General features: G+C 47.3%; 1 protein-coding gene across 1 annotated transcript in view; it reads right to left on the bottom strand.

Annotated features, from left to right (window-relative positions):
- Positions 1-6,830: 6,830 nt before the first annotated feature.
- Positions 6,831-20,420, bottom strand: part of LOC109924970 (testis-specific serine/threonine-protein kinase 5-like) — a 29,103-nt gene continuing 15,513 nt past the window's right edge. Inside the window, exons 3-10 of the mRNA XM_048617601.1 lie at positions 20,075-20,219; positions 17,380-17,487; positions 16,024-16,226; positions 15,021-15,076; positions 10,616-10,745; positions 9,901-10,016; positions 8,222-8,398; positions 6,831-7,228 (exon numbers count right to left, since the gene is read on the bottom strand). Of these exons, the coding sequence (XP_048473558.1) occupies positions 6,831-7,228; positions 8,222-8,398; positions 9,901-10,016; positions 10,616-10,745; positions 15,021-15,076; positions 16,024-16,226; positions 17,380-17,487; positions 20,075-20,219 (1,333 nt within the window). The remainder of the gene's footprint in view (positions 7,229-8,221; positions 8,399-9,900; positions 10,017-10,615; positions 10,746-15,020; positions 15,077-16,023; positions 16,227-17,379; positions 17,488-20,074; positions 20,220-20,420) is intronic.

Here is a 20,420-nt window from a genome sequence, read left to right as displayed (position 1 = left end):
GAAAGAAGAAAATTTACTCCAGTGAAAGGAAACAGAAGGATCTGGAGACTTATTCCCGAACTTATTCTGAGAACAATCCGTCTGGTTATGTCCTGATGACGAAGGCCTCCCTCACATGGAGTGCTGAAATCCTCACCTCTGTCTGCAGCCGCACATGTCCTCCCTGCTGAGAGTCCCTGGAATACCTCTTTGGGATCCTGAGAGTCAACCAGAGTGTTGCCCAACTACAAAACTGTCCATCTCCAGCCTTGCAGTCATCTCAACCCTCTTCTGCCCCCCTCGCAGAGGGACCTGAAAGATCCTGTGACACTACTTGTAAAGAGCAGGGGTGTCCTCATCCATGTCCTGGCCAAAAGGTATCCCATCAACCCTTGCCACAGAAAACATGATCTGGTCATTGATCTCAGTGGGATCTTGCTATGCAAGAATTGTCCACCATGTTTCCCACATCACAATGCTGACAAATCAAAACGATCCAATTGGCTGCGTCAGGTGCTGAATTCGGGTACGACACCATGGCAATGTGAGCTTGTTTCTCTTCTTTCTAATAGCCAGTCCCCCCCTGTGCTTTCACTGAGTTTAAACTCCGCTCCCCTTGAACCTGCTTAAGCCTCCCCACCTGTTACAGATTTCCCTGGAAAACACTGAACACTGTAGATAACTGTCAATAAAAAAAAATCCTTTGGCCTTCACAGCAGTTCATGGTTATCTTGTCAATCATCACCAAAGCTTTCAGTCAGACCTTCCTTTACTGCAGGACACTGTTGAGTAAGGTGTAGGTGTATAAAAACTATTGGAATATGTTAGAAAGCACCCATCCCTCCACCCACCCTCATAGGGAAACTCTTCCATTCAACATAGAATTCCCACAGTGTGGAAGCAGGCCAATTGGCCCTTCGTGTCCACACCAAGCCTCTAAAGAGCATCTCACCCAGACCCACACCCCCTACCCTATCCCTGTAACCCTGCATTTCCCTTGACTAATCCCATCTTCCTTGGACACTATAGGCAATTTAGCATGGCCAGTCAACCTGGACCATGGGAGGAAACCTTAGTATCCAGAGGAAACCCACACAGACCCAGGGAGAATGTGCAAACTCCCAACAGTCGCCTGAGGCTGGAATCGAACCTGGGTTCCTGCTGCTGTGAGGCAGCATTGCAAACTACTGAGCCATCTGAGACTAATCCATCTCAACTCCACTTTGCCAGGTATTTGATTATCTTATTATCCAGAATTCAGCCTGTCCCACTTCACAGAACATGGCATCTGGACAATATCCAGGCTTCGGCTGATAAGTGGCAAGTAACATTTGCACCACGCACATACCAGGCTATGACCATCACAAACAAGAGACAATCTAACCACCAACCCTTGATATCCAACCATGTTACCATCACTGAATCCCCTACTGTCAACATCCCGGGGGGTTATCATTGACCAGAAACTCAACTGGACTCACCACATAAACACAGTGGCTACAAGAGCAGATCAGAAGCTAGGAATACTGTGGTAACTCACCTCCTGACTCCTCAAAGCCTGTCCACCATCTAGAAGGCGCAAGTCAGGAGTGTGATAGAATACTGCCCACTTGCCTGGATGAGTGCAGCCCCAATAACACTCGAGAAGCTTGACGCCATCTAGAACAAAGCAGCCTGCTTGATTGGCACTACATCCACAAACATCCTCTCCGTCCACCACCGACGCTCAGTAGCAGCAGTGTGTACTATCTACAAGATGCACTGCAGAAGTTCACCAAAGATCCTCAAACAGCACCTTCCAAACCCACACCAAGGCCAGCAGATATATGGCAATACCACCACCTTCAAGTTCCCTTACAAATCACTCACCATCCTGACTTGGAAATATATTGCCCTTCCTTCACTGTCGCTGGGTTAACATGCTGGAATTCCCTCTCTAATAGCATTTTGGGTCAACCCACAGCAGGTTGATTGCAACAGTTCAAGAAGGCAGCTCACCACCACCTTCTCAAGGGCAGCTAGGGATGGACAACAAATGTTGGCCAGCCAGCGACGCCCATATCCCACAAATGAATAGAAAAAAAATTGCTGGCTGGGCCAGCGGTTGTTGCCCATCCCTACTTACAACTTGAGAAGGTGGTCATAACTGCCTCCTAGAACGGTTGCAGTCCATAGACTGTAAGTTGACCCACCATGCCCTCAGGGAGGGAATTCCAGGATTTTGACCCAGCAACAGTGAAGGAGTGGTGGTATGTTTCCAAGTCAGGCCAGTGAGTGGCTTGGAGAGAACTTGAAGGTGGTGGTGTTTCCATATGTCTGCTGCCATTGTCCTTCTAGATGGAAGTGTCATGGAGGTTGTGTTGAAGAATCTTTGGTGAGTTTCTGCAGTGTATCTTGTAGATAGTACACACTGCCGCTGTTGCGTGTCGGTGGTGGAGGGAGAGGATACTTGTGGATGTGGTGCCAATCAAGCGGGCTGCTTTGTCCTGGATGGTGTTAAGCTTCTTGAGTGTTGTTGGAGTTGCACCCATCCAGGCAAGTGGGGAGTATTCCATCACACTCCTGACTTGTGCCTTGTAGACGGTGGACAGGCTTTGGGGAGTCGGGCGGTGAGGTACTTGCTACAGGATTCCTAGCCTCTGACCTGCTCAGTGCCATTGGCTTCCAAGTTTCACAGGCTTTTGTGTAAAGATGATTCTCATCTTGGACTTACATGTCTGGTTCCCTGTTCTCTACCCTTTCTAATCTTTGAATTATGATTAATATCTCAGTTCAGTCACCCATTTAGCTGTACAGTTGAGGTGATGGGTGAATTTCTCTGCAGTCCTGTACTCAGTGTCATGGCTGACCACTCGGTTTCTGTTTGGCAGTGATCGGCTGACAGCAAAGGCAGGGAGTCAGAGCCGGGGACCATCGATATATACAGGAGAGGGATCCCCCTGTCCCCTGCCACCTGCCGCACCCTGTTGGGGAAGTGAAATATGAATTGAAAAACGCTGCCAAGAAAGCACTTTGTACTGCTCCTATCAATGGACTAAGTTTACAATTGAAATATATCCCTGTACAGCTGAGAAGCGAGGGTATAAATTTACTGGTGATTCATGCAGACTGGAACTGAGGGGCACCACCGGAGCAAGGAGGTTATGATGGAACTGCATATAATGTTAGTTTGGCCACAGTTCTGGTCACCTCAATATAGAAAGGATGTGATTGCACTAGAGAGGGTACAGAAGCGGTTCACCAGGACGTTGCTTGCAGTGGAATAATTCAGCTGTGGAGAGACTGGATAGGCTTGGGTTGTTTTCCTTAGCGTGGGAAAGGCTGATTGAAGTGTACAAAATCTGAGGACATTGGTAGGGTAAATAAGGTGCCCCAAGGGGCACAGTTTTAAGGTAAGGCCCAGGAGCTTTCAAGGGGATTTGAGGGATCATGATTTCCACTCAGAGATTGTGGCTATCTGGAACTCACTGGCTGAAAGAGTGGTAGAGACAGGAACTCTCAAGATAGAGTCGTAGAGTAATACGGCATGGAAACAGGCCCTTCAGCCCAAACTGGTCCATGGTACCCACTCAGCTAGTTCCAATTGCCCACGTTGGTCCATGTCCCTCTAAACCCTTCCCATCATGGACCTATCCAAATGTTTTTTAAACGTTACTATTGTACCTGCCTCAACCACTTTCTCTGGCAGCCCATTCCATATACACACCATTCTCTATGTGAAGAAGTTGCCCCTCAGGTCCTCCTTAAGTCTATCCCCTCTCACCTTGAACCTATGCCCTCTAGTTTACAATTCCCCATCCCTGGGAAAAAAGATATATGCATTCATTCTATCTATGCCCCTCATGATTTCATGCACCTCAATAAAGTCACCTCTCATTCTCTTATGTCCCAAGGAATAAACTCCTATCCTGGACAACCTCTCCCTATAATCCGGGCCTACTAGTCCTGGCAACATGCTTGTAAATCTTCTTTGCACACTTTTCCAGTTTAACTATGTCTTTCCTATAACTGGGTGACTAAAACTGTACACGATACTCCAAGTGCAGCCTCACCAACGACTTATACAACTGTAACATAACATCCTGACTCCTACACTCAATGCCTTGACCGATGAAGGCCAGCATGCCAAATGCCTTCTTCACCACCCTGTCCACCTGTGATGCTCCTTTCAACAAACTATGTACTTGTACTCCTAGGTCTCTCCGTTCAACAACACTCCTCAGGACCTTACCAGGACCTAGCTCCTAATTTTGTATCATCCGCAGACTTTACTAATCAGGCCTTGTACATTCACATCTAGATCATTTATGTAAATATGAAATAACAAAGGCCCCAGCACTGACCCCTATGACACACCACTAGTCACAGGCCTTCTGTCCGAGAAACAACCTTCAACTGTCACCCTCTGCTTCCTACCATTGTGCCAGTTTTGAATCCAATTAATTTGCTCTCTTTGGATCTCATGCGACCTAACCTTCATGACTAGCCTGCCATGTGGGACCTTGTCAAAGGCCTTATTAAAGTCCATATAGACAACATCCACTGCCCTGCCCTCATCTATCTCTTAGTTACCTCTTCAAAAAACTCTAAAAGATTTGTCAGACTTGACTTCCCGCGCACAAATCCATGCTGACCATCCCTAACCAGACCTTAACTATCCAAATGTTGGTTGATCCTGTCCCTTAGTATCTGCTCCAATAACTTGCCTACCATGATGTCAGGCTCACTGGCCTGTAGTTCCCTGGCTTGTCTTTGCTACCTTTCTTAAACAATAGAACAACATTAGCCACCCTGCAGTCTTCTGGAACTTCACCAGTGGCTAAAGATGAAGCAAAAATCTCTGCAAGGTCCTCTGCAATTTCTTCCCTAGCCTCCCACAACATCCGAGGTGGACTTCATCAGGCCCAGGGGATTTATCCACCTTAATGAGCTTTAAGGCTGCAAACACCACCTCTCTGGTAATGTGTATGTAGTCCAAACATCCCCACTTGTTTCCCTTATTTCCTTAGCATCCATGATTCTCTCCTCAGTAAACACTGAGGAGAAATATTCATTAAAAATCTCCTCCATCTCCTGTGGCTCCACATGTAGACGACCATGCTGATCTTTAAGGGGACCTCGTCTCACCATAGCCACCCTTTTACTCTTAACATAGCGAGAGAACTTTGGGATTATCTTTAACTTTATCTGCCAGACCGATTTCGTGCCTCCTTTTTTGCTCTTCTGATTTCCCTTTTGAGTGTGCGCCTACACTTTTTATAGTCATCTAGGGATGCCAAAGCATCAATAAGATGTTTAAGAAGTATTTAGATGACCACTTGCAATGCCACTGCATACAAGGCTACAAGCCACGTGCTGGAAAGTGGGACTAGAGTAGGTGAATGTTTGTTGCCAGGCATGGAAACAATGGGCCGAAAGGATTTTTCAGTGCTGTGAAAGCCCTCTGACTTAATGACTATATGAAAGCAGCTGTCACAAAGTGTAACATTTGCATGAAGTTTCTGTTGCATGAAGAGGTCTGGACCTGGGCATGTTCTGACTGTGAAACCCACACAAACTGGTTTTCTGCTTCAGTGATTAACTCTTCCTCCCCAAACCCCCTAAATAAAATGGAAGATATGGTTTAAATTTGATATCTAAAGCTGATTGGAAAATGCTTTGTGCTGACTTTGTGTTCTGTACAAGTATCTTCAGAAACGTCTTGTGAATACAGCCCTCACTGCTCGACATTAAAATGACAGTCTCCAACAAGAGAGAATTGAACCAGAGATATTACAGAAGGAGCTTCTGTCTCAATATTACCATCACTGAATTCCCCCCAACGTCAACATCCTGGGGGCTACTATCAACCAGAAACTGAACAGCACCAGCCACAGTGGCTACAAGAGCAGATCAGAGGCTAGGAATCCTGCAGTGAATAACTCACCTCCTGACTCTCCAAAGCCTATCCACCATCTACAAAGCAATGGTCAGGCATGTGATGGCATACTCCCCGTTTGTCATGATGAGTGAAGCTCCAACAACACTCAAGAAGCTTAATGCCATCCAGGAAAAGCAGCCCACTTGATTATGGCACTCAGTCACAGCAGTGTGTACAATCTACAAGGTGCAATACAGAAATTCACCAAGGTTCCATCGACAACACTTTCCAAACATGATCTCTACCATCTAGAAGGATGAGGGCAGTAGATACATGAGAGCACCAGCCCTTGCACATGTAGCCTCCAAGCCACTCATCTTTCTGACTTCGAAATATACTGCTGTTCCTCCAGTGTCAGTGAGTCAGAAATCGGGACCTCTCTCCCAAACAGCATCTAAATGTGTGTATCTACACCGAATGGACAGCAACTTTTCGAGGAGGAAACTCACCACCACCTTCTCAAGGGAAACCAGGGGTGGGCAAGAAATGCTGGCCCAGCCAACAACTCCCACACCCCCCTGTGAAAATGAAAATAACCGGTTAATGTTCTGTTACTTTTTAAGTTGAAACTTTCCGATCCGGCATGAAGTGATTGTGGTTACGGTTTATGCTTGAGCACTGATAAATAAAGCTATTTGCAATCTTACTAATACTGACAGGTTTCTATTCACACTGCCTACCACTGTACAGCTGGCACATCCTAACCACTACAGGCAATGGAGAATGTACACTCATTCAGAGTTACAGACAGAGATGCACTAAGCTCGGAGATGGTTAACATTCTGGCTAAACGTGGAAGTGAACCCTTGAATTGGCACTGGACTGGCTGCCATTACTTGCTATTTATTGATCAAGAATTGGTAAATGCCGGTAGATCCATGAAAAGTCAATCCGAAAGAGGAAGACCATGCTGCCCAGAGAAGCTCCTGCCCTAGAATCCTTTCAGCTGTCGTGGCAGGGACTCTGCCATTGGGGTGAGACGCTGGCTGGACCTGGAGAGACGCATGCAGGGACCCCCATCTTGCAGGCCTCGCAGTTTCCTCGCCAGCTCCGAGTTCTGCATTGACGTAGAGACAGGCCTGTTATAGCTGCACGCGGGTTTGGCAGCAGCTGGCGGTCTCGGCACGTGGCTGAAGAGTTTGACCGTTTTGTCAGCATCGCTGGCCGGGGGGATGGTGCGCTTGTCTGGCTGTCCCTGAGGTGAGCTGCGACTGGGATTGGCCTGCCTCTTGGTCGCCTCCATTTTGAGCTTCACTTTGCTCACGCCTGAGTCGCAGATGATGAGAACTTTCTTTCCCTTCGAGTTTCTCTTCACAGGGTGGCTTCCTCCTACAGAGAGAAAAGCACTTTCCAGAACACAAGCAAATCAGCACTCACCTTCCGTTCAGCTTAAAACATCCACTCCCTCCACCACCGACGCTCAGTAGCAGCAGTGTGTACTATCTACAAGATGCACGGCAGAAGTTCACCAAAGATCCTCAGACTGCACCTTCCAAACCCATGACCACTTCCATCCAGAACGACAAGGGCAGTAGATCCATGGGAACACCACCCCCTGCAAGTTTCCCTCCATCCTGACTTGGAAATATATCACCATTCCTTTGGTGTCACTGTGTCATTGGGTCAGAATTCTGGAATTACCTCCCTAAGGACATTGGGTATCTACCTATAGCAGAGGACTGCAGCGGTTCAAGGTGGGGGTGGCAGCTCACCCCCGCCTTCTGATGGGCAACTAGGGATGGGCAATGTCCCAAACCACAGCTAAAAACAAATAATGGCCTCTGTCACAGGGAGCCATGGTAACACTGTGATTCTTGACACTCTGAAGTGTTGTGTACCGTGTGTTAAAAAGACAGTCCATCTCACACAGTGAGCTTGCAAGCTTTGCCTTAATTTGGCAGGTGGCAGTCTGAGACATGCCGAGCGTTTCCATACCAGGGGAGGTGATGTGGGAGCCATTCTGTCACAGGCAGGGCCATCTCCCAAGAGAAAAGTTGGAGCAGGTGACTTTCTCATGCAAAGCAAGGCTAAGTGATGTCAGCAGGTCTGCAGCCTCTGTTTTTAATTGGCACCATCATGATTTTGATATCTGTCACGGTATACAGCCTGCACCCATGATCAAGCCTGCCACTCTGGCCCCGGGTGGATGCTGCACTGCAGGAAGTGCCATCTTCCGCATTGGATCTCAATCTGCCCTGTTTGGATGAACAAGGTCCATGTGGCACTAATTTGTGGATGGGAAGGGATGTTCCCTGTTGACTGGAGCACAAGAGGGCAGCCACCTGTGGTCCAACATCAAGATTGGAAAGTAAACGTGCAAACCTTTGCCTGTCGTTTCTTTACGTTGCTTCTTGTCTGAGGAACCTGCCATGAAGATTCTGACCTTCTGGAAGAGGATAGACGCGGTAGGCAGCATCCATGGATGGGTGAGGACCTCACTGAGTGTGGGACGGGCTGATGGTTTCCACTGTAGCATCTTACTGATCAGGTCCTGGCAGGCTGCGTCAATCAATTGAGAAATGAAACACTTTATAGGCTCCAGTGAACAATAACTCTGTTGAGGTGATAGTAGGAACTGCAGATGCTGGAGAATCTGAGATAACAAGGTGTAGAGCTGCATGAACACAGCAGGCCAAGCAGCATCAGAGGAGCAGGAAGGCTGACGTTTCGGGCCCAGACCCTTCTTCAGAAATGAATATTTTATGAAGAAATGAAGAACAATTTTAACCCCACTGCGAAGCCTCTTCTAAGGATGCCTACCTTGAAGAAGTTACCCTCCTCCCTCCGGAAAAACCTCAGTGGATCTCTCTCCCACTGCGACTCTTGTAATCTCTTCAGCCTTGAAACTGCTCGACAGCATTTCTGAAGAAGGGTCTAGGCCTGAAACGTCAGCTTTCCTGCTCCTCTGATGCTGCTTGGCCTGCTGTGTTCATCCAGCTCTACACCTTGTTATCTCAATAACTCTGTTGATCTGTCATGTTAACATCACTTGTTAGCACTGCATCCTTTTCGTTCAGTGAAATAAGAAAGCTAAATAGGATGTATTGACAGAAACAACCAGGACAAATGGGAATACATTGACCTAGATCACTGCTTGGGCTCTGTCTGGGACACTGTGTCCAGTTTGATCCCTTCACGTGGTGAGTGATAGAGTGGCTCAAAGAGGGGGTCCAGATGAGAGTGTTACAGTCTCAACAACAGACCTGGCTGGAAAAGCTCAGCAGGTCTGGCAGTATCTGTGAAGAACAAATCAGAGTTAGCGTTTCGGGTCCAGTGACCCTTCCTCAGAACGTCAGATTTAGAGTGCAAAATAGCACAGGCTCTGAGGAAGGGTCACCGGACCCGAAATATTAACTCTGATTTTTTTTCTTCACAGGTGCTGCCAGATTTGCTGAGCTTTTCTGTTTTTGTTCCTGATTTACAGCATCCGCAGTTCTTTCGTTTTTTATTTTTTGACAGCATTACAACGTCTACTTTAAAAGCCCTCAGTTACTTTGGTCAACTGAGATCATCCCTCCCTCCAACTTCTCGGGGGCGATTAGGGATGGACAGTTAATGTTGACGTGGTCAGCTATAACCACATCCAGTGAGCAAATAAATTTTAAAAGGTTAATCTGGAATTATGGCTTTCTGCCAGTACAGGCCATGCAGTGCCCCCACTGTTAGGAGGTCATAATGACACCATGACAAGTTGAAAGGCAATTTCCATCGAAATATCGGGGAAAGTTACTCATGTTGGAGATAGCACGGAGGGGAACCTGCAAGGTTAAAAATGGGGAATCAATCATGTCTTGTCTGACCTGGTTCAAATATTCCCATCTTGCTAACCCTGCTTCAGCTGGGAATTTCCCCAGAGTTTATGAACAGTGCTTCTGCCCAAAGTTATGGTAGTGGAGAGGGAGAGCTCACCGACATGGCTGGAACCTCCAATGGACAATGCCATTAGGTACCAACCAGTCCATTTAGAAATAATCAAGAGATTTAAGCAGGGAGATAGTTACCTGTTGACAATCGCTCATGGTAGAGGATGCCATATTTAATCTCCTCCAGCAGTTTACTTGGCTGAAATTCAGTAAATGGAAGTTTTCCAGTCACCATGGCATAAAGGATGACACCCCTGGGGAGCGGGGAGGGCAGGAGGACAAAAGAGAGAAAAATATATAAACTGAACCAGAAATAATGTAGCAAACACTTCAGTGTGGGTCAAGGGAATTTTCAGCTGTGAGGAGAGGGGATTCCATGGGTAAGGAGAGCAGTGAAAACCAGAATCTCTACACTTTGTGGAGATGGTGACTTAGTGGTGAAATCTCTGGACCAGAAATTCAGGGGCTCGGGCTAGAGCATTATGGGAGGGCTAGAGCATCCGGGGAGCTCATAATGCATTAGGTTCTCAAATGTGACCTGTTAGTGAAGTTTTAACTCAATTAATAAATCTGAAATTGAAAGCTAATCTCAGAAACAGCAATTGTGAAACTATCATTGATCGTTGTAAAAACTCAGCTGTCGTTTAGAGAGGGAAATCTGCCGCCCTTACTTGGTCTGGCCTACATGTGACTCCAGATCAACAGTGGTGTCTTCTGAAATGGGCCACTCAGTTCAAGGATATGCAACAAATGTCCACCCGCATCCCATAAACGAGACAAAAATGACAGAGCGGGGACAGTGGGAAGTTAGAGATAAAGGAAGAATAAAGTCAGGATTATTTCTCGCTCTTACATGCTCCAGATGTCCGCGTGTTCGCCCTTATACTTCTGGCCTTGGAGGATCTCTGGGGCCATGTATGGCATGGAGCCACAGAAGGTGCTCATCAAACCATTCTTCCTGCATCTGGTGGCCAAACCAAAATCTGAGGAGCAACAACCGTGCTATGGTTAAGGACAGAAGCAAAACTGGGGTGGGGGAGATGGTATCAACTGTTGTAGGGATCCCATTAATGGAAAACACAACACACAGTTCCAAAGGAAAGCAGTTTTATGGTGGCCGGACTCTCTGAAAGACCATGAGCTGGGGATCTTCTTGATGTGATTCTTGATTGGCATCTTCATCACAAGACTACAGCCCTTCCCTAATCTGTTCCTACACATTGCCCTGACCAGGGCTAGCCCTGTTAAGACACCTTGCATTCTCACCCAAATGGAACTGTACCACAAAACTTCCCACATCCCATTTCCTGCATCCCTCTGCTTACCAACCAAAGGGAATCCCAGCCTGCAAATGTAACAGTTTTCAACTTAATCCCCATTGATGACCTGTCAATGAGCTGTTTCTGTGCTAAGATGATTTTGCTGTTTAGTGTAAAGGAAAGTAAATAGGTATCCCTTAAAAATGATGAAATGCATTGGTGTCTGAGATGAAAGTTCAACCAAGGCATTCAGATGGTTATCTGAAAAGGTACAATGTACAGGGTCATGGGGAGAATGCAGGAGAATGGCATTAAGTGCATTGCTCATTCGAAGTGCTGGTACGAAAACAATGGACCAAATGGCCTACTGCACTGCAATTCTGTGAAATTCCTTCCTTATCCCTGTTAACAACATAGAGTCATACAGTCCTTATCCCTTAAAGCTTTCATATTCATGTGCCTATCCAAATGTCTTTTAAACGTTGTCACTGTACCAGCCTCCACCACTTCTTCTGGCAGTTTATTCCACGCACGCACCACCCTCTGTGTGAAAAAGTTGCCCTCCGGGTCCCTTTTAAATCTTTCCCCCCCTCACCTTAAACTTATGCCCTCTTGTTTTGACTCTTCCACCCTGGGGAAAACACCTTGCTATTCACCTTATCTATGTCCCTCACGATGTTATAAACATCTATAAGGTCACCCCTCAGCCTCCGTCCTTCCAGATAAAAAAAGTCCCAGCCTATTTCCACCTGTCCTAATTACTCAAACCCTCTGGTCTTAGTAGCGTTCTTTTTTGCACCCTTTAATAACATCCTCCCTATAACGGGGTGACCAGAATTGTATACAGTATCCCAAACACGGCACTCTGAGATCTCTGTGTTCCTCGCATTTCTAGTCTCTTGATTATCCTCGATTTTGATCGCTCCACCAGTGATGGTTGTACATTTCAGCTAACCCCTCCACCTCTCCCTCCTTCTTTGAGACAATGCTTAAACCCCACCTCTTTGAGCAAGCAAAGCTTTTCACCTTGCATTCAGCAGGATAATTTGCAAGAATATAAATGCCATTATTTTTACAGCATGAAAGAGAGTGCTGATTGGTTGATAAACGGAATCAAATGAGCTTCCTTTCGTCAGGCCCTAGCTCTCTGGGGCTCTCTCTGACTGACCACCACAAACCTGCCTTCCCTGGGCAATGGATCCAGTGGGATTCCTACAATTGCACACACTATATGATTGACTGTATCGGTAAGCTCGCACATAGGTCCTGAGCTACTTGTATAGAGTGTAATCCTGGTGCTGAAACAAGGCACACGTTGCAGGTTAATACCCTGATCAGATTGTATGCCTGTATATTGTACAGACTCATTAAAGCCCTAAGCTGGTCATTCTTTGGTTGTGAAGTGTGACCAGACTACCACAGGTTACTCTGGAAGGGGAAGGTTTCTCAAAGGTTTGAGCAAGACCACGTGATGTAGGAGCTGAAGCAGGCCATTCAGCTCAGTGGGTCTGCTCTCCCATTCGAAAGAGATCATGGCTGAACAATGTCTTGCTGTTTCATAGTGCTATTTTGCCGCAGCAACAGATACGGTGTTCACCACAACGGGTAGATGTTTGTGTACTTTAGTTATGGGATGTTGGCATCAATAACCTCCAACAAAGCAGCCATCATCCTTAGCGCTCGGTATAACATCAACCGTAAAACCATTAGCTGTAGGAACTGAACCATTCAGCTCATCAGGCCTGCTGTGTCATTGAATGAGATTGTGGCTGATCTGATAATCCTCAACTCCACTTTCTTGCCCTTCCCTCATAACCCTTGATTCCCTTTGCTGATGAAAGATCTATCTCAGCCTTGATTATACTTAATGACCCAACTTTGACAGCCCTCTGTGGTAGGGAATTCCACAGATTCACCAACCTCTGAGAGAAGGAATTCCTCCTCATCTCTGTCTGCAATCCCTTGAACTGAGATGATGCCCTCTGGACCTAGACTGTTCCACAACCTTTCCACATCTCCCCTGTCAAGGCCTTTACAAATATCACATGTTTCAATTAAGATCTCCTCTCATTCTTCTCAATTCCAACAAGTACAAATCCAATATACCCAACCTGACATTGGAGACAGCCCAAATGTAACACAGACCCTTCTTTGGGCTGTCTCCAATGTCAGTTTTTCTTTCTTTTGCCCCGAATTCTCATTGACTGCAGTTTTGCTAGGGCTTTTTGACGTTACACTCTGTCAAATGTGGCATTGATATCAAGGGCTGTCACTCTCACCTCACCTCTGGAATTCAGCTCTTTTGACCATGTTTGAACCAAGGCTGTAATGAGGTCAGGAGCTGAGTGGCCCTGGTGGAACCCAAACTGGGCGTCACTGAGCAGGTTATTGCTGAGCAGGTGCTGCTTGATAGCGCTGTTACTGACACCTTCCATCACTTTACTGATGATCGAGAGGAGACCGATGGGGCGGTAACTAGCCGGGTTGGATTTGTCCTGCTTTGTGTGTACAGTACATTTTCCACATTGTCGGGTAGATCCCAGTGTTGTAACTATACTGGAACAGCTTGGCCAGGGGAGCGTCAAGTTCTGGAGCACAAGTCTTCAGTACTATTGCTAGAATGCTCTCAGGGCCCATAGCGTTTGCAGTATCCAGTGCCTCCAACCGTTTCTCAATATCATGTGGATTCACTGGGACTCACCATATAAATACATTGGATACAAGAGCAACTCAGAATCGAGGAATCGCTTGTAACTCACCTCCTTATTCCCCAAAGCCTGCCCACCATCTACAAAGCACTAGACAGCAGAATGATGGAATACTCCCCACTTGCCTGGATGGGTGCAGCCCCAACAACACTCAAGAAGCTTGACCCCATCCAGAACAAAGCAGCCCACTTGATTGGCACCACATCCACAAGCATTCACTCCCTCCACCACCGAAGCTCAGTAGCAGCAGTGTGTACTATCTACAGGATGCTCTGCAAAAATTCACCAAAGATCCTCAGACTGTCCCTTCCAAGCCCATGACCACTTCCATCTAGAAGGACATGGGCAGCAGATGCATGGGAACATCATCACCTGCAAGTTCCCCTCCAAGCCACTCACTATCCTGACTTGGAAATATGTTGCTGTTCCTTCACTGTCGCTGGGTCAAAATCCTGGAACTCCCTCCCCTGAGGGCATTGTGGGTCAACATACAGCAGGTGGACTGCAGCAGTTCAAGAATGCAGCTCACCACCACCTTCTCAAGGGGCAACTAGGGGCGGGCATTAAATACTGGCCTGCCTGAGACATCCATGTCTCTTAAATGGATAAAAGGTATGTTTCCTCTCTTGGGTGAATCTAAAACTAAGGAACAGCCTTTAGAAATAAGGGGCTTCCCATTTATGATGAAGATTTGGAGAAATTTATTTTCTTGGTGGGTTTTTAGCATTCAGAATTCTCTTCCTCAAATAGCTTCTTTAAAATTAAATTCAAGGCTGTTCCATAGATTTTCGATCGACAAGGATGTCAAGGGGTTATGGTGTGTTGGCCAGAATATGGAGGTGAGACCACAACGAAATCAGCCAATGATTTTATTAAATCAGAGCTGGCTTATGGTCCAAATGGCCCTCTTCTGTTCCCAGTTCTTATTTTCTTTGACCTAATGGCTGCAGAAAGTGTAGAAATATGGCTTTGACTGTTTAAAATCACAAAACGTACAACCTCCTGAGAGTTTGGGGTACATGTGGGACTTGCTATGAGGCTGCTTTATGCTGCTGAAAAATTGGGAGGGTCTTAGACATAATCGTAGAAATGGAACCTATTTCAAGTAAATATTATGTTCCACTATCCCTTACGCAAAATGCCCACCTTAAGTCATACTTAGGTTGCATTTATGGAGCTATATCTATTGTTTCCCTGCAGACTAATGTGACTGTATCAAGTGTTCACAGTTTAAAGGTATCTACATCTTATTATCAATATCAGATCTAATCTTCAATTTGTTTTCTCTCACCTGTCAACTTCAGGGATCCTCTTTCATCAAGTAAAATATTTTCACACTTCAAATCTCTGTGAAAGACATTTTTCAGCAAATATTAGATAGGCATGAAGTCCTCCCAATGATGCATGCTTCTAAAGCAAATTTATTAGCCCTACCACTGCATCTCAGGAATCTTATGTAACAGGAAAATTCTCCCAGGACAGATACAGCATAGGGGTAGAAACAGAGGAAAGCTAGTAAGTGGACAAAACATCTCCTATCAAGCCTCCCAGCTCGGTGAACACACTGACATCTACAACCAGCACCTGAGCTACAAATCTACACTCAAACCCTGAAGAGGAAAGCTACCTCTACACTTTCCCAAACACTCCCAGGAAAGGTACAGCACAGGGTTACATATATGAGAAGGTAACAGCTTAGTCGTATTATTGCTGGTTTGGACCCAGGTAATGTTCTGGGGAACAGGGTTTGAATCCTGCCATGGCAGAATTTGAATTCAGTAAAAGTCTGGAATTAGGAGTCTAATGATGACCGTGAATCCATTGCCAATTGTCAGGAAAAACCCACCTGGTTCACTCATGCCCTTTAGGGAAGGAAACTGCCATCCTTACCTGGTCTGGCCTACATGTGACTCCTGACCCACAGCATTGTGGCTGACTTTTAACTGCCCTGTGGGGCAATTAGGGATGGTGATGCTGGCCTAGCCAATGTGATTTACTAAGGAAACAAGATACAGAGGAAAGTCTCCTCCACACTGTCCCATCAAACACTTTGTGTAGGTTTGTGATAGGGAAGCATGGGTCAATCTGTGAGCGGGGGAGGGGAGGGAGTTGTGGATGAATGAGTGATGATGGGTGTGGGCAGAACTCTGATGGAGGTCTTTGATGGGGTGGGATGGGGTACGATGGGAGTAATGGGGATATTGTGGGCTGGGCGGTAGTCGGGGTATGATGGGGCTGGATGGTAATTCTGTCTCCCTCCCCCCCCCCCCCCCCACCCCCCCATACCTCGGTACCTGTGCACAATTTTCTTGCTGTGACAATGTGAGACTGCTCCCACCAGCTCGGTGAAGAGGCGAACAGCCTCCCGTTCCTGCAGGCCCAGGGTCAACTTCTGGTCCGACAGCCCATTAATGTGCTCCAGCAGGTCACCCTTCACCGCCAACTCCAGCACCAGGTAAAGGCGGCTGGGAGAGCGGAAGGTCTCGTACAGCTGGATCTGGGGCGGGGGGTGAGGTTAAGGGGCAGGGGAGAGTGCGGGAAGAGGAGAGAGAGGGGGTGGACAGGGTGGGGGGTGGAGTGCGTTGAGGGTGAGAGGGAGAGAAGGATGTTGGGGGAGAGCGGGATGAGGGAGAGAGTGAGGGAGAGACAGTTGGAGTGGGGGGAACACGGGAGAAGGGAGCATCAGGTGGGGGGGGAGAGCATGGGGAGGGGCAAGAGCAGGGCGAGGTATGGGGAGAAGGGGGGGAGGGGGTGGGGGGAGAACGTGGAGGGAGGAAGGGAAGAGGCAGGGAAGGCGGGAGAGAGGAAGAGAGTGAGAGAGGGACTGAGACATAGGGAAAGGGAGGAGGGGAGAGAGAGAGGGAGGAAGGAGGGGAACAGGGAGAGAGGGAGGGGAGCAAGGCAGGGAGATGGAAAGCAAAGAGGGTGTAGATGAGAGAGGGAGTCAAAAAAATAGAGGGTGAGGGGATGAAGAGAGAGGTGTGCGTGTGAGAGAGAGTTGAGGGAGAGACCAAAGGGGGAGATAGAAAGATGAGGGAGAAGGAGGGGTAGATGGTGGAAAAGAGAGGGAGGAAAAAATGGAGGATTAAAGGAGAGTGAGAGGAGAGGGAAAAATGAGAGAAGGAGAGGGAAAATGAGAAAGGAGAGAGAGTTAGTCTCTTTTATTCATTTCACCAAGACCCTGACCTACCCAATGCAACAAGCTGATAGCATGGACTCCCACTGTGTGTGGCCGGGTGCGGTGGGGGACAGGAACTAACTGCCCATGAGCTGACTGACTGTGGGGGCATTGCACAGCCTACACACACAAGGCGGGTGGTGGGATAGTGGTGGGGAGAGAAGGATCCTTATCCAGCCCCCTCTCTCAGCCCGACCCAGGTGGCCCTGCCAGTGAGAGTCACTCCCCTCCAGCTTTGAGACCCCCAGCTGCGTCAAGAAGGGACAAGGGAGACTCTGCATTGAGATGTCACCTTTCCCATCCTCTGGACACAAGGCAGCTTGTTGGACCTCTGCTGACGAGACTGTGGAGGGTCTGTTGCAGGGCATGGAAGCTGACAGAGTGGAACCCCAGCAGAAACCCTTCTGAGCCTGGCACAGGACTGGGTGCAGACAGGCCTGAAACTCCACCATGAGACAGGTCATGTTCCTACCACATTCGGGTGCTTGTAGGTGCTCTGCAGAGCGTTGATTTCCCGGGACAGACAGCGTCGAGACTGCTGCTGCAGTGTCTGAGAGATCGGGATGACTTTAATGGCGACCTGCAGAAACAGGGCAGAACAAGGTGAGACTAACAGTTTGTTAAAGTTCTCCCCACCACCATCCAAAATCTTTCACAACCTCCAGAAGGCTGAAGGCATTCTATCTTTTACTACAATTGAAAATAAATATGCTTAAGTAAGACAGGAGACTGGTGAGACTGCATCTCGAAAACTGTATGCAGTTTTATCACATGGACGGATGTAATTACATGGAGGCGAATCAAAGATGGTTTACCATAATGAAACCCAGAGGATGTGGGTTTCTTGAAGATGGAATGTTGGACAGACTGGGCTTGTTTCCACTGGGAATTTCAAAGAGCAAGGTGTGACCTGATTGAAGAGTATAAAATCCTAAATGGTCTTGATAAGGTGGATGTGGAGAAGATGTTTCCTCTTATGGGTCAGTCCAGACCTATCCTTTCAGAAAAGAGATGAAGAGCAATTTTTTTTCTCAGTATGTTGGGTGACTTTGCGACTCAGTGCTGCAGCATGCTGTAGAGGCGGGTCAGAGCTTCATAACAGCATGGAAACAGACTCTTCGGCCCAACTCGTCCATGCTGACCAAGTTTCCCAAACTAAACTCGTCCCATTTGTCCACAGTTAGCCCACATCCCTGTAAACTTTCCCTATCCAGGTACCTGTCAAAACATCTTTTAGATGTTGTCACTGTATTTACACCTACCACTTCCTCCTGCAGCTCATTCCATACCACCCTCTGCGTGAAAACGTTGCACCTCAGGTCCCTTTTAAAGTTTTCACCTCGCACCTTAAACCTATGCCCTCTAGTTTTGGACTTCCCTACTCTAGGGAAAAGACCTTGGCTATTCACCTTATCTCTGCCCCTCATGATTTTATAAATCTTTATAAGATCACTCCTCAATCTCCTATGCTCCACGGTAAGAAGTCTCAGTCTATCCAGCCCCTCCTTATAACCTAAACATTCCAGTCTGGCAACATCCTTGTAAATCTTTTCTGCACTCTTTCCAATTGAATAATATCCTTCTGCTATTTTTTACAACACACATGGATCGAGTCCTAGACCAGAAACATTAACTTCTGTTTCTCTCTCCACAGATGCTGCCTGACCTGCTGTGTTTCTCCAGCATTTTCTGTTCTTATTTCCGATCTCCAGTGGTGCACAATAGTTTACTTTTGTTTGAGTGGATAGATTCTCATTAGGCAGGGGAACCGAGAGTCATTGGATTATCAAAGGATTATGAAATTCAAAACACAAACAGGCCAGCCATGAAAAAGCACGAGGGGCTGAATGGCCTACTTCTGCTCCCAGGACAAGCCCAGAATGTCACATGTCCAGAAAAGGCCACCTATAGAAAGTTCGAAGGAAGCCAGCCACTCAGTAAGTGCACAGCATGGGGTATGTGTATATTACAGGGTTCGCAATGATCTACTGGTATTATGACTAGACTATTACTCCAGAGACCCACATAATATTCTAGGGACCTGCAGTCAGATCCTGCCCCAGCAGAATAGTGGAATTTGAATTCAATACAAATCTGGAATTAATGATGACCCTGAATTCATTGTTGATTTTTTAAAAAAAAATCATTTGGTTCACTAATGTCCTTTAGGGAGGGAAACTGCCATCCTTACCTGGTCTGGCCTACACGTGACTCCAGACCCACAGCAACATGGTTAGCTCTTAACTGTAGCGATGGGCAATAAATGCTGCCTAGGCAGCGACGCCCTAACCCCGTGAATGAATCAAAAAGATCCCACAGACAACAATGTGGAAATGATCAGATGACCCCTTTTGGAGGTGATGACTGTCCTGCACTGCAGCACTCCCTCAGCACTGACCCTCCGACAGTGTCCCCTCCCTCAGCACTGACCCTCCGACAGTGCGGCGCTCCCTCAGCACTGACCCTCTGACAGTGCCCCCTCCCTCAGCACTGACCCTCCGACAGTGCAGCACTCCCTCAGCACTGACCCTCCAACAGTGCGGCTCACCTCAGTACTGACCCTTTGATAGAATGAAATCTGCCATCCTCACCTAGCCTGGCCTATATGTGACTCCAGATTCAACGCAGTCAACTCTTAACTACCCTGTGAAAAGGCCTAGCGAGAGACTCAGTAACCTGTAAGCAAAGTTGATGGAACAAAACTGGATGGAGCAGCTGGTATTGACTCAGGCACGGCGGCAGAGACAGCCCCATTAACCCTGCCACATGCTCTTTTCTAATATCTTCAGGCTTGTGCTAACATTTCAGAGAGTTGTCTGTCAGACCAGTCAATAACAGCCTCAAATATTCATCTCCTTAGGCAGCACCTTCCAAACCCATGACTCCAATACCTGGAAGGACAAGGGCAGCAGATATTTGGGGACACCGCCACCTGCAAGTTCCCCTCCAAGCCACTCACCATCCTGACTTGAAAATATATTGCTGTTCCTTCACTGTCGCTGGGTCAAAATCCTGGAATTCCCTCCCTAATGGCATTTTGGGTCAACCCACAGCAGGTGGACTGCAGCGGTTCAAGGAAGCAGGTCACCCCACCTTCTCCAGGGTAACAAGGGATGGGCAGTCAATGACACTTACATCCAATAAAATAACTTTTAAAAACACCTTACCGTCTTCTCTTTCTTATGCTGGAGACCAACAGCCAACCGGAAATTGCAGCAGATCTTCTCCTGGGTTGGGACTCCCAGATAAACTCGGGAGAATGAGCCTGAGCCTATCTTCTGGGTAAGCAGGTAGCCCCTTTCCCTACACTCACTGACCTCATCCAACTTGGCCTCGTCCATAGCCAGTGACCCACGCTTGACCATGTGTGTCTTGGGAGGCTGAAAGGCAGCAATGAAAGCAAGGACGAACCGGAGGAAAGGCCCGATCACTCAGTTCATCCTTGATGATTCTTTGTGGGTCAGACAGGTCTAATCATATGACATTGAGGAAGGTGCTTGTCCCATTGAAGGT

Source organism: Rhincodon typus, chromosome 2 (genome assembly GCF_021869965.1).
Source record: "Rhincodon typus isolate 14 chromosome 2, sRhiTyp1.1, whole genome shotgun sequence".
NCBI lineage: Eukaryota > Metazoa > Chordata > Chondrichthyes > Orectolobiformes > Rhincodontidae > Rhincodon > Rhincodon typus.
This window is presented reverse-complemented; position numbering and strand designations above follow the sequence as displayed.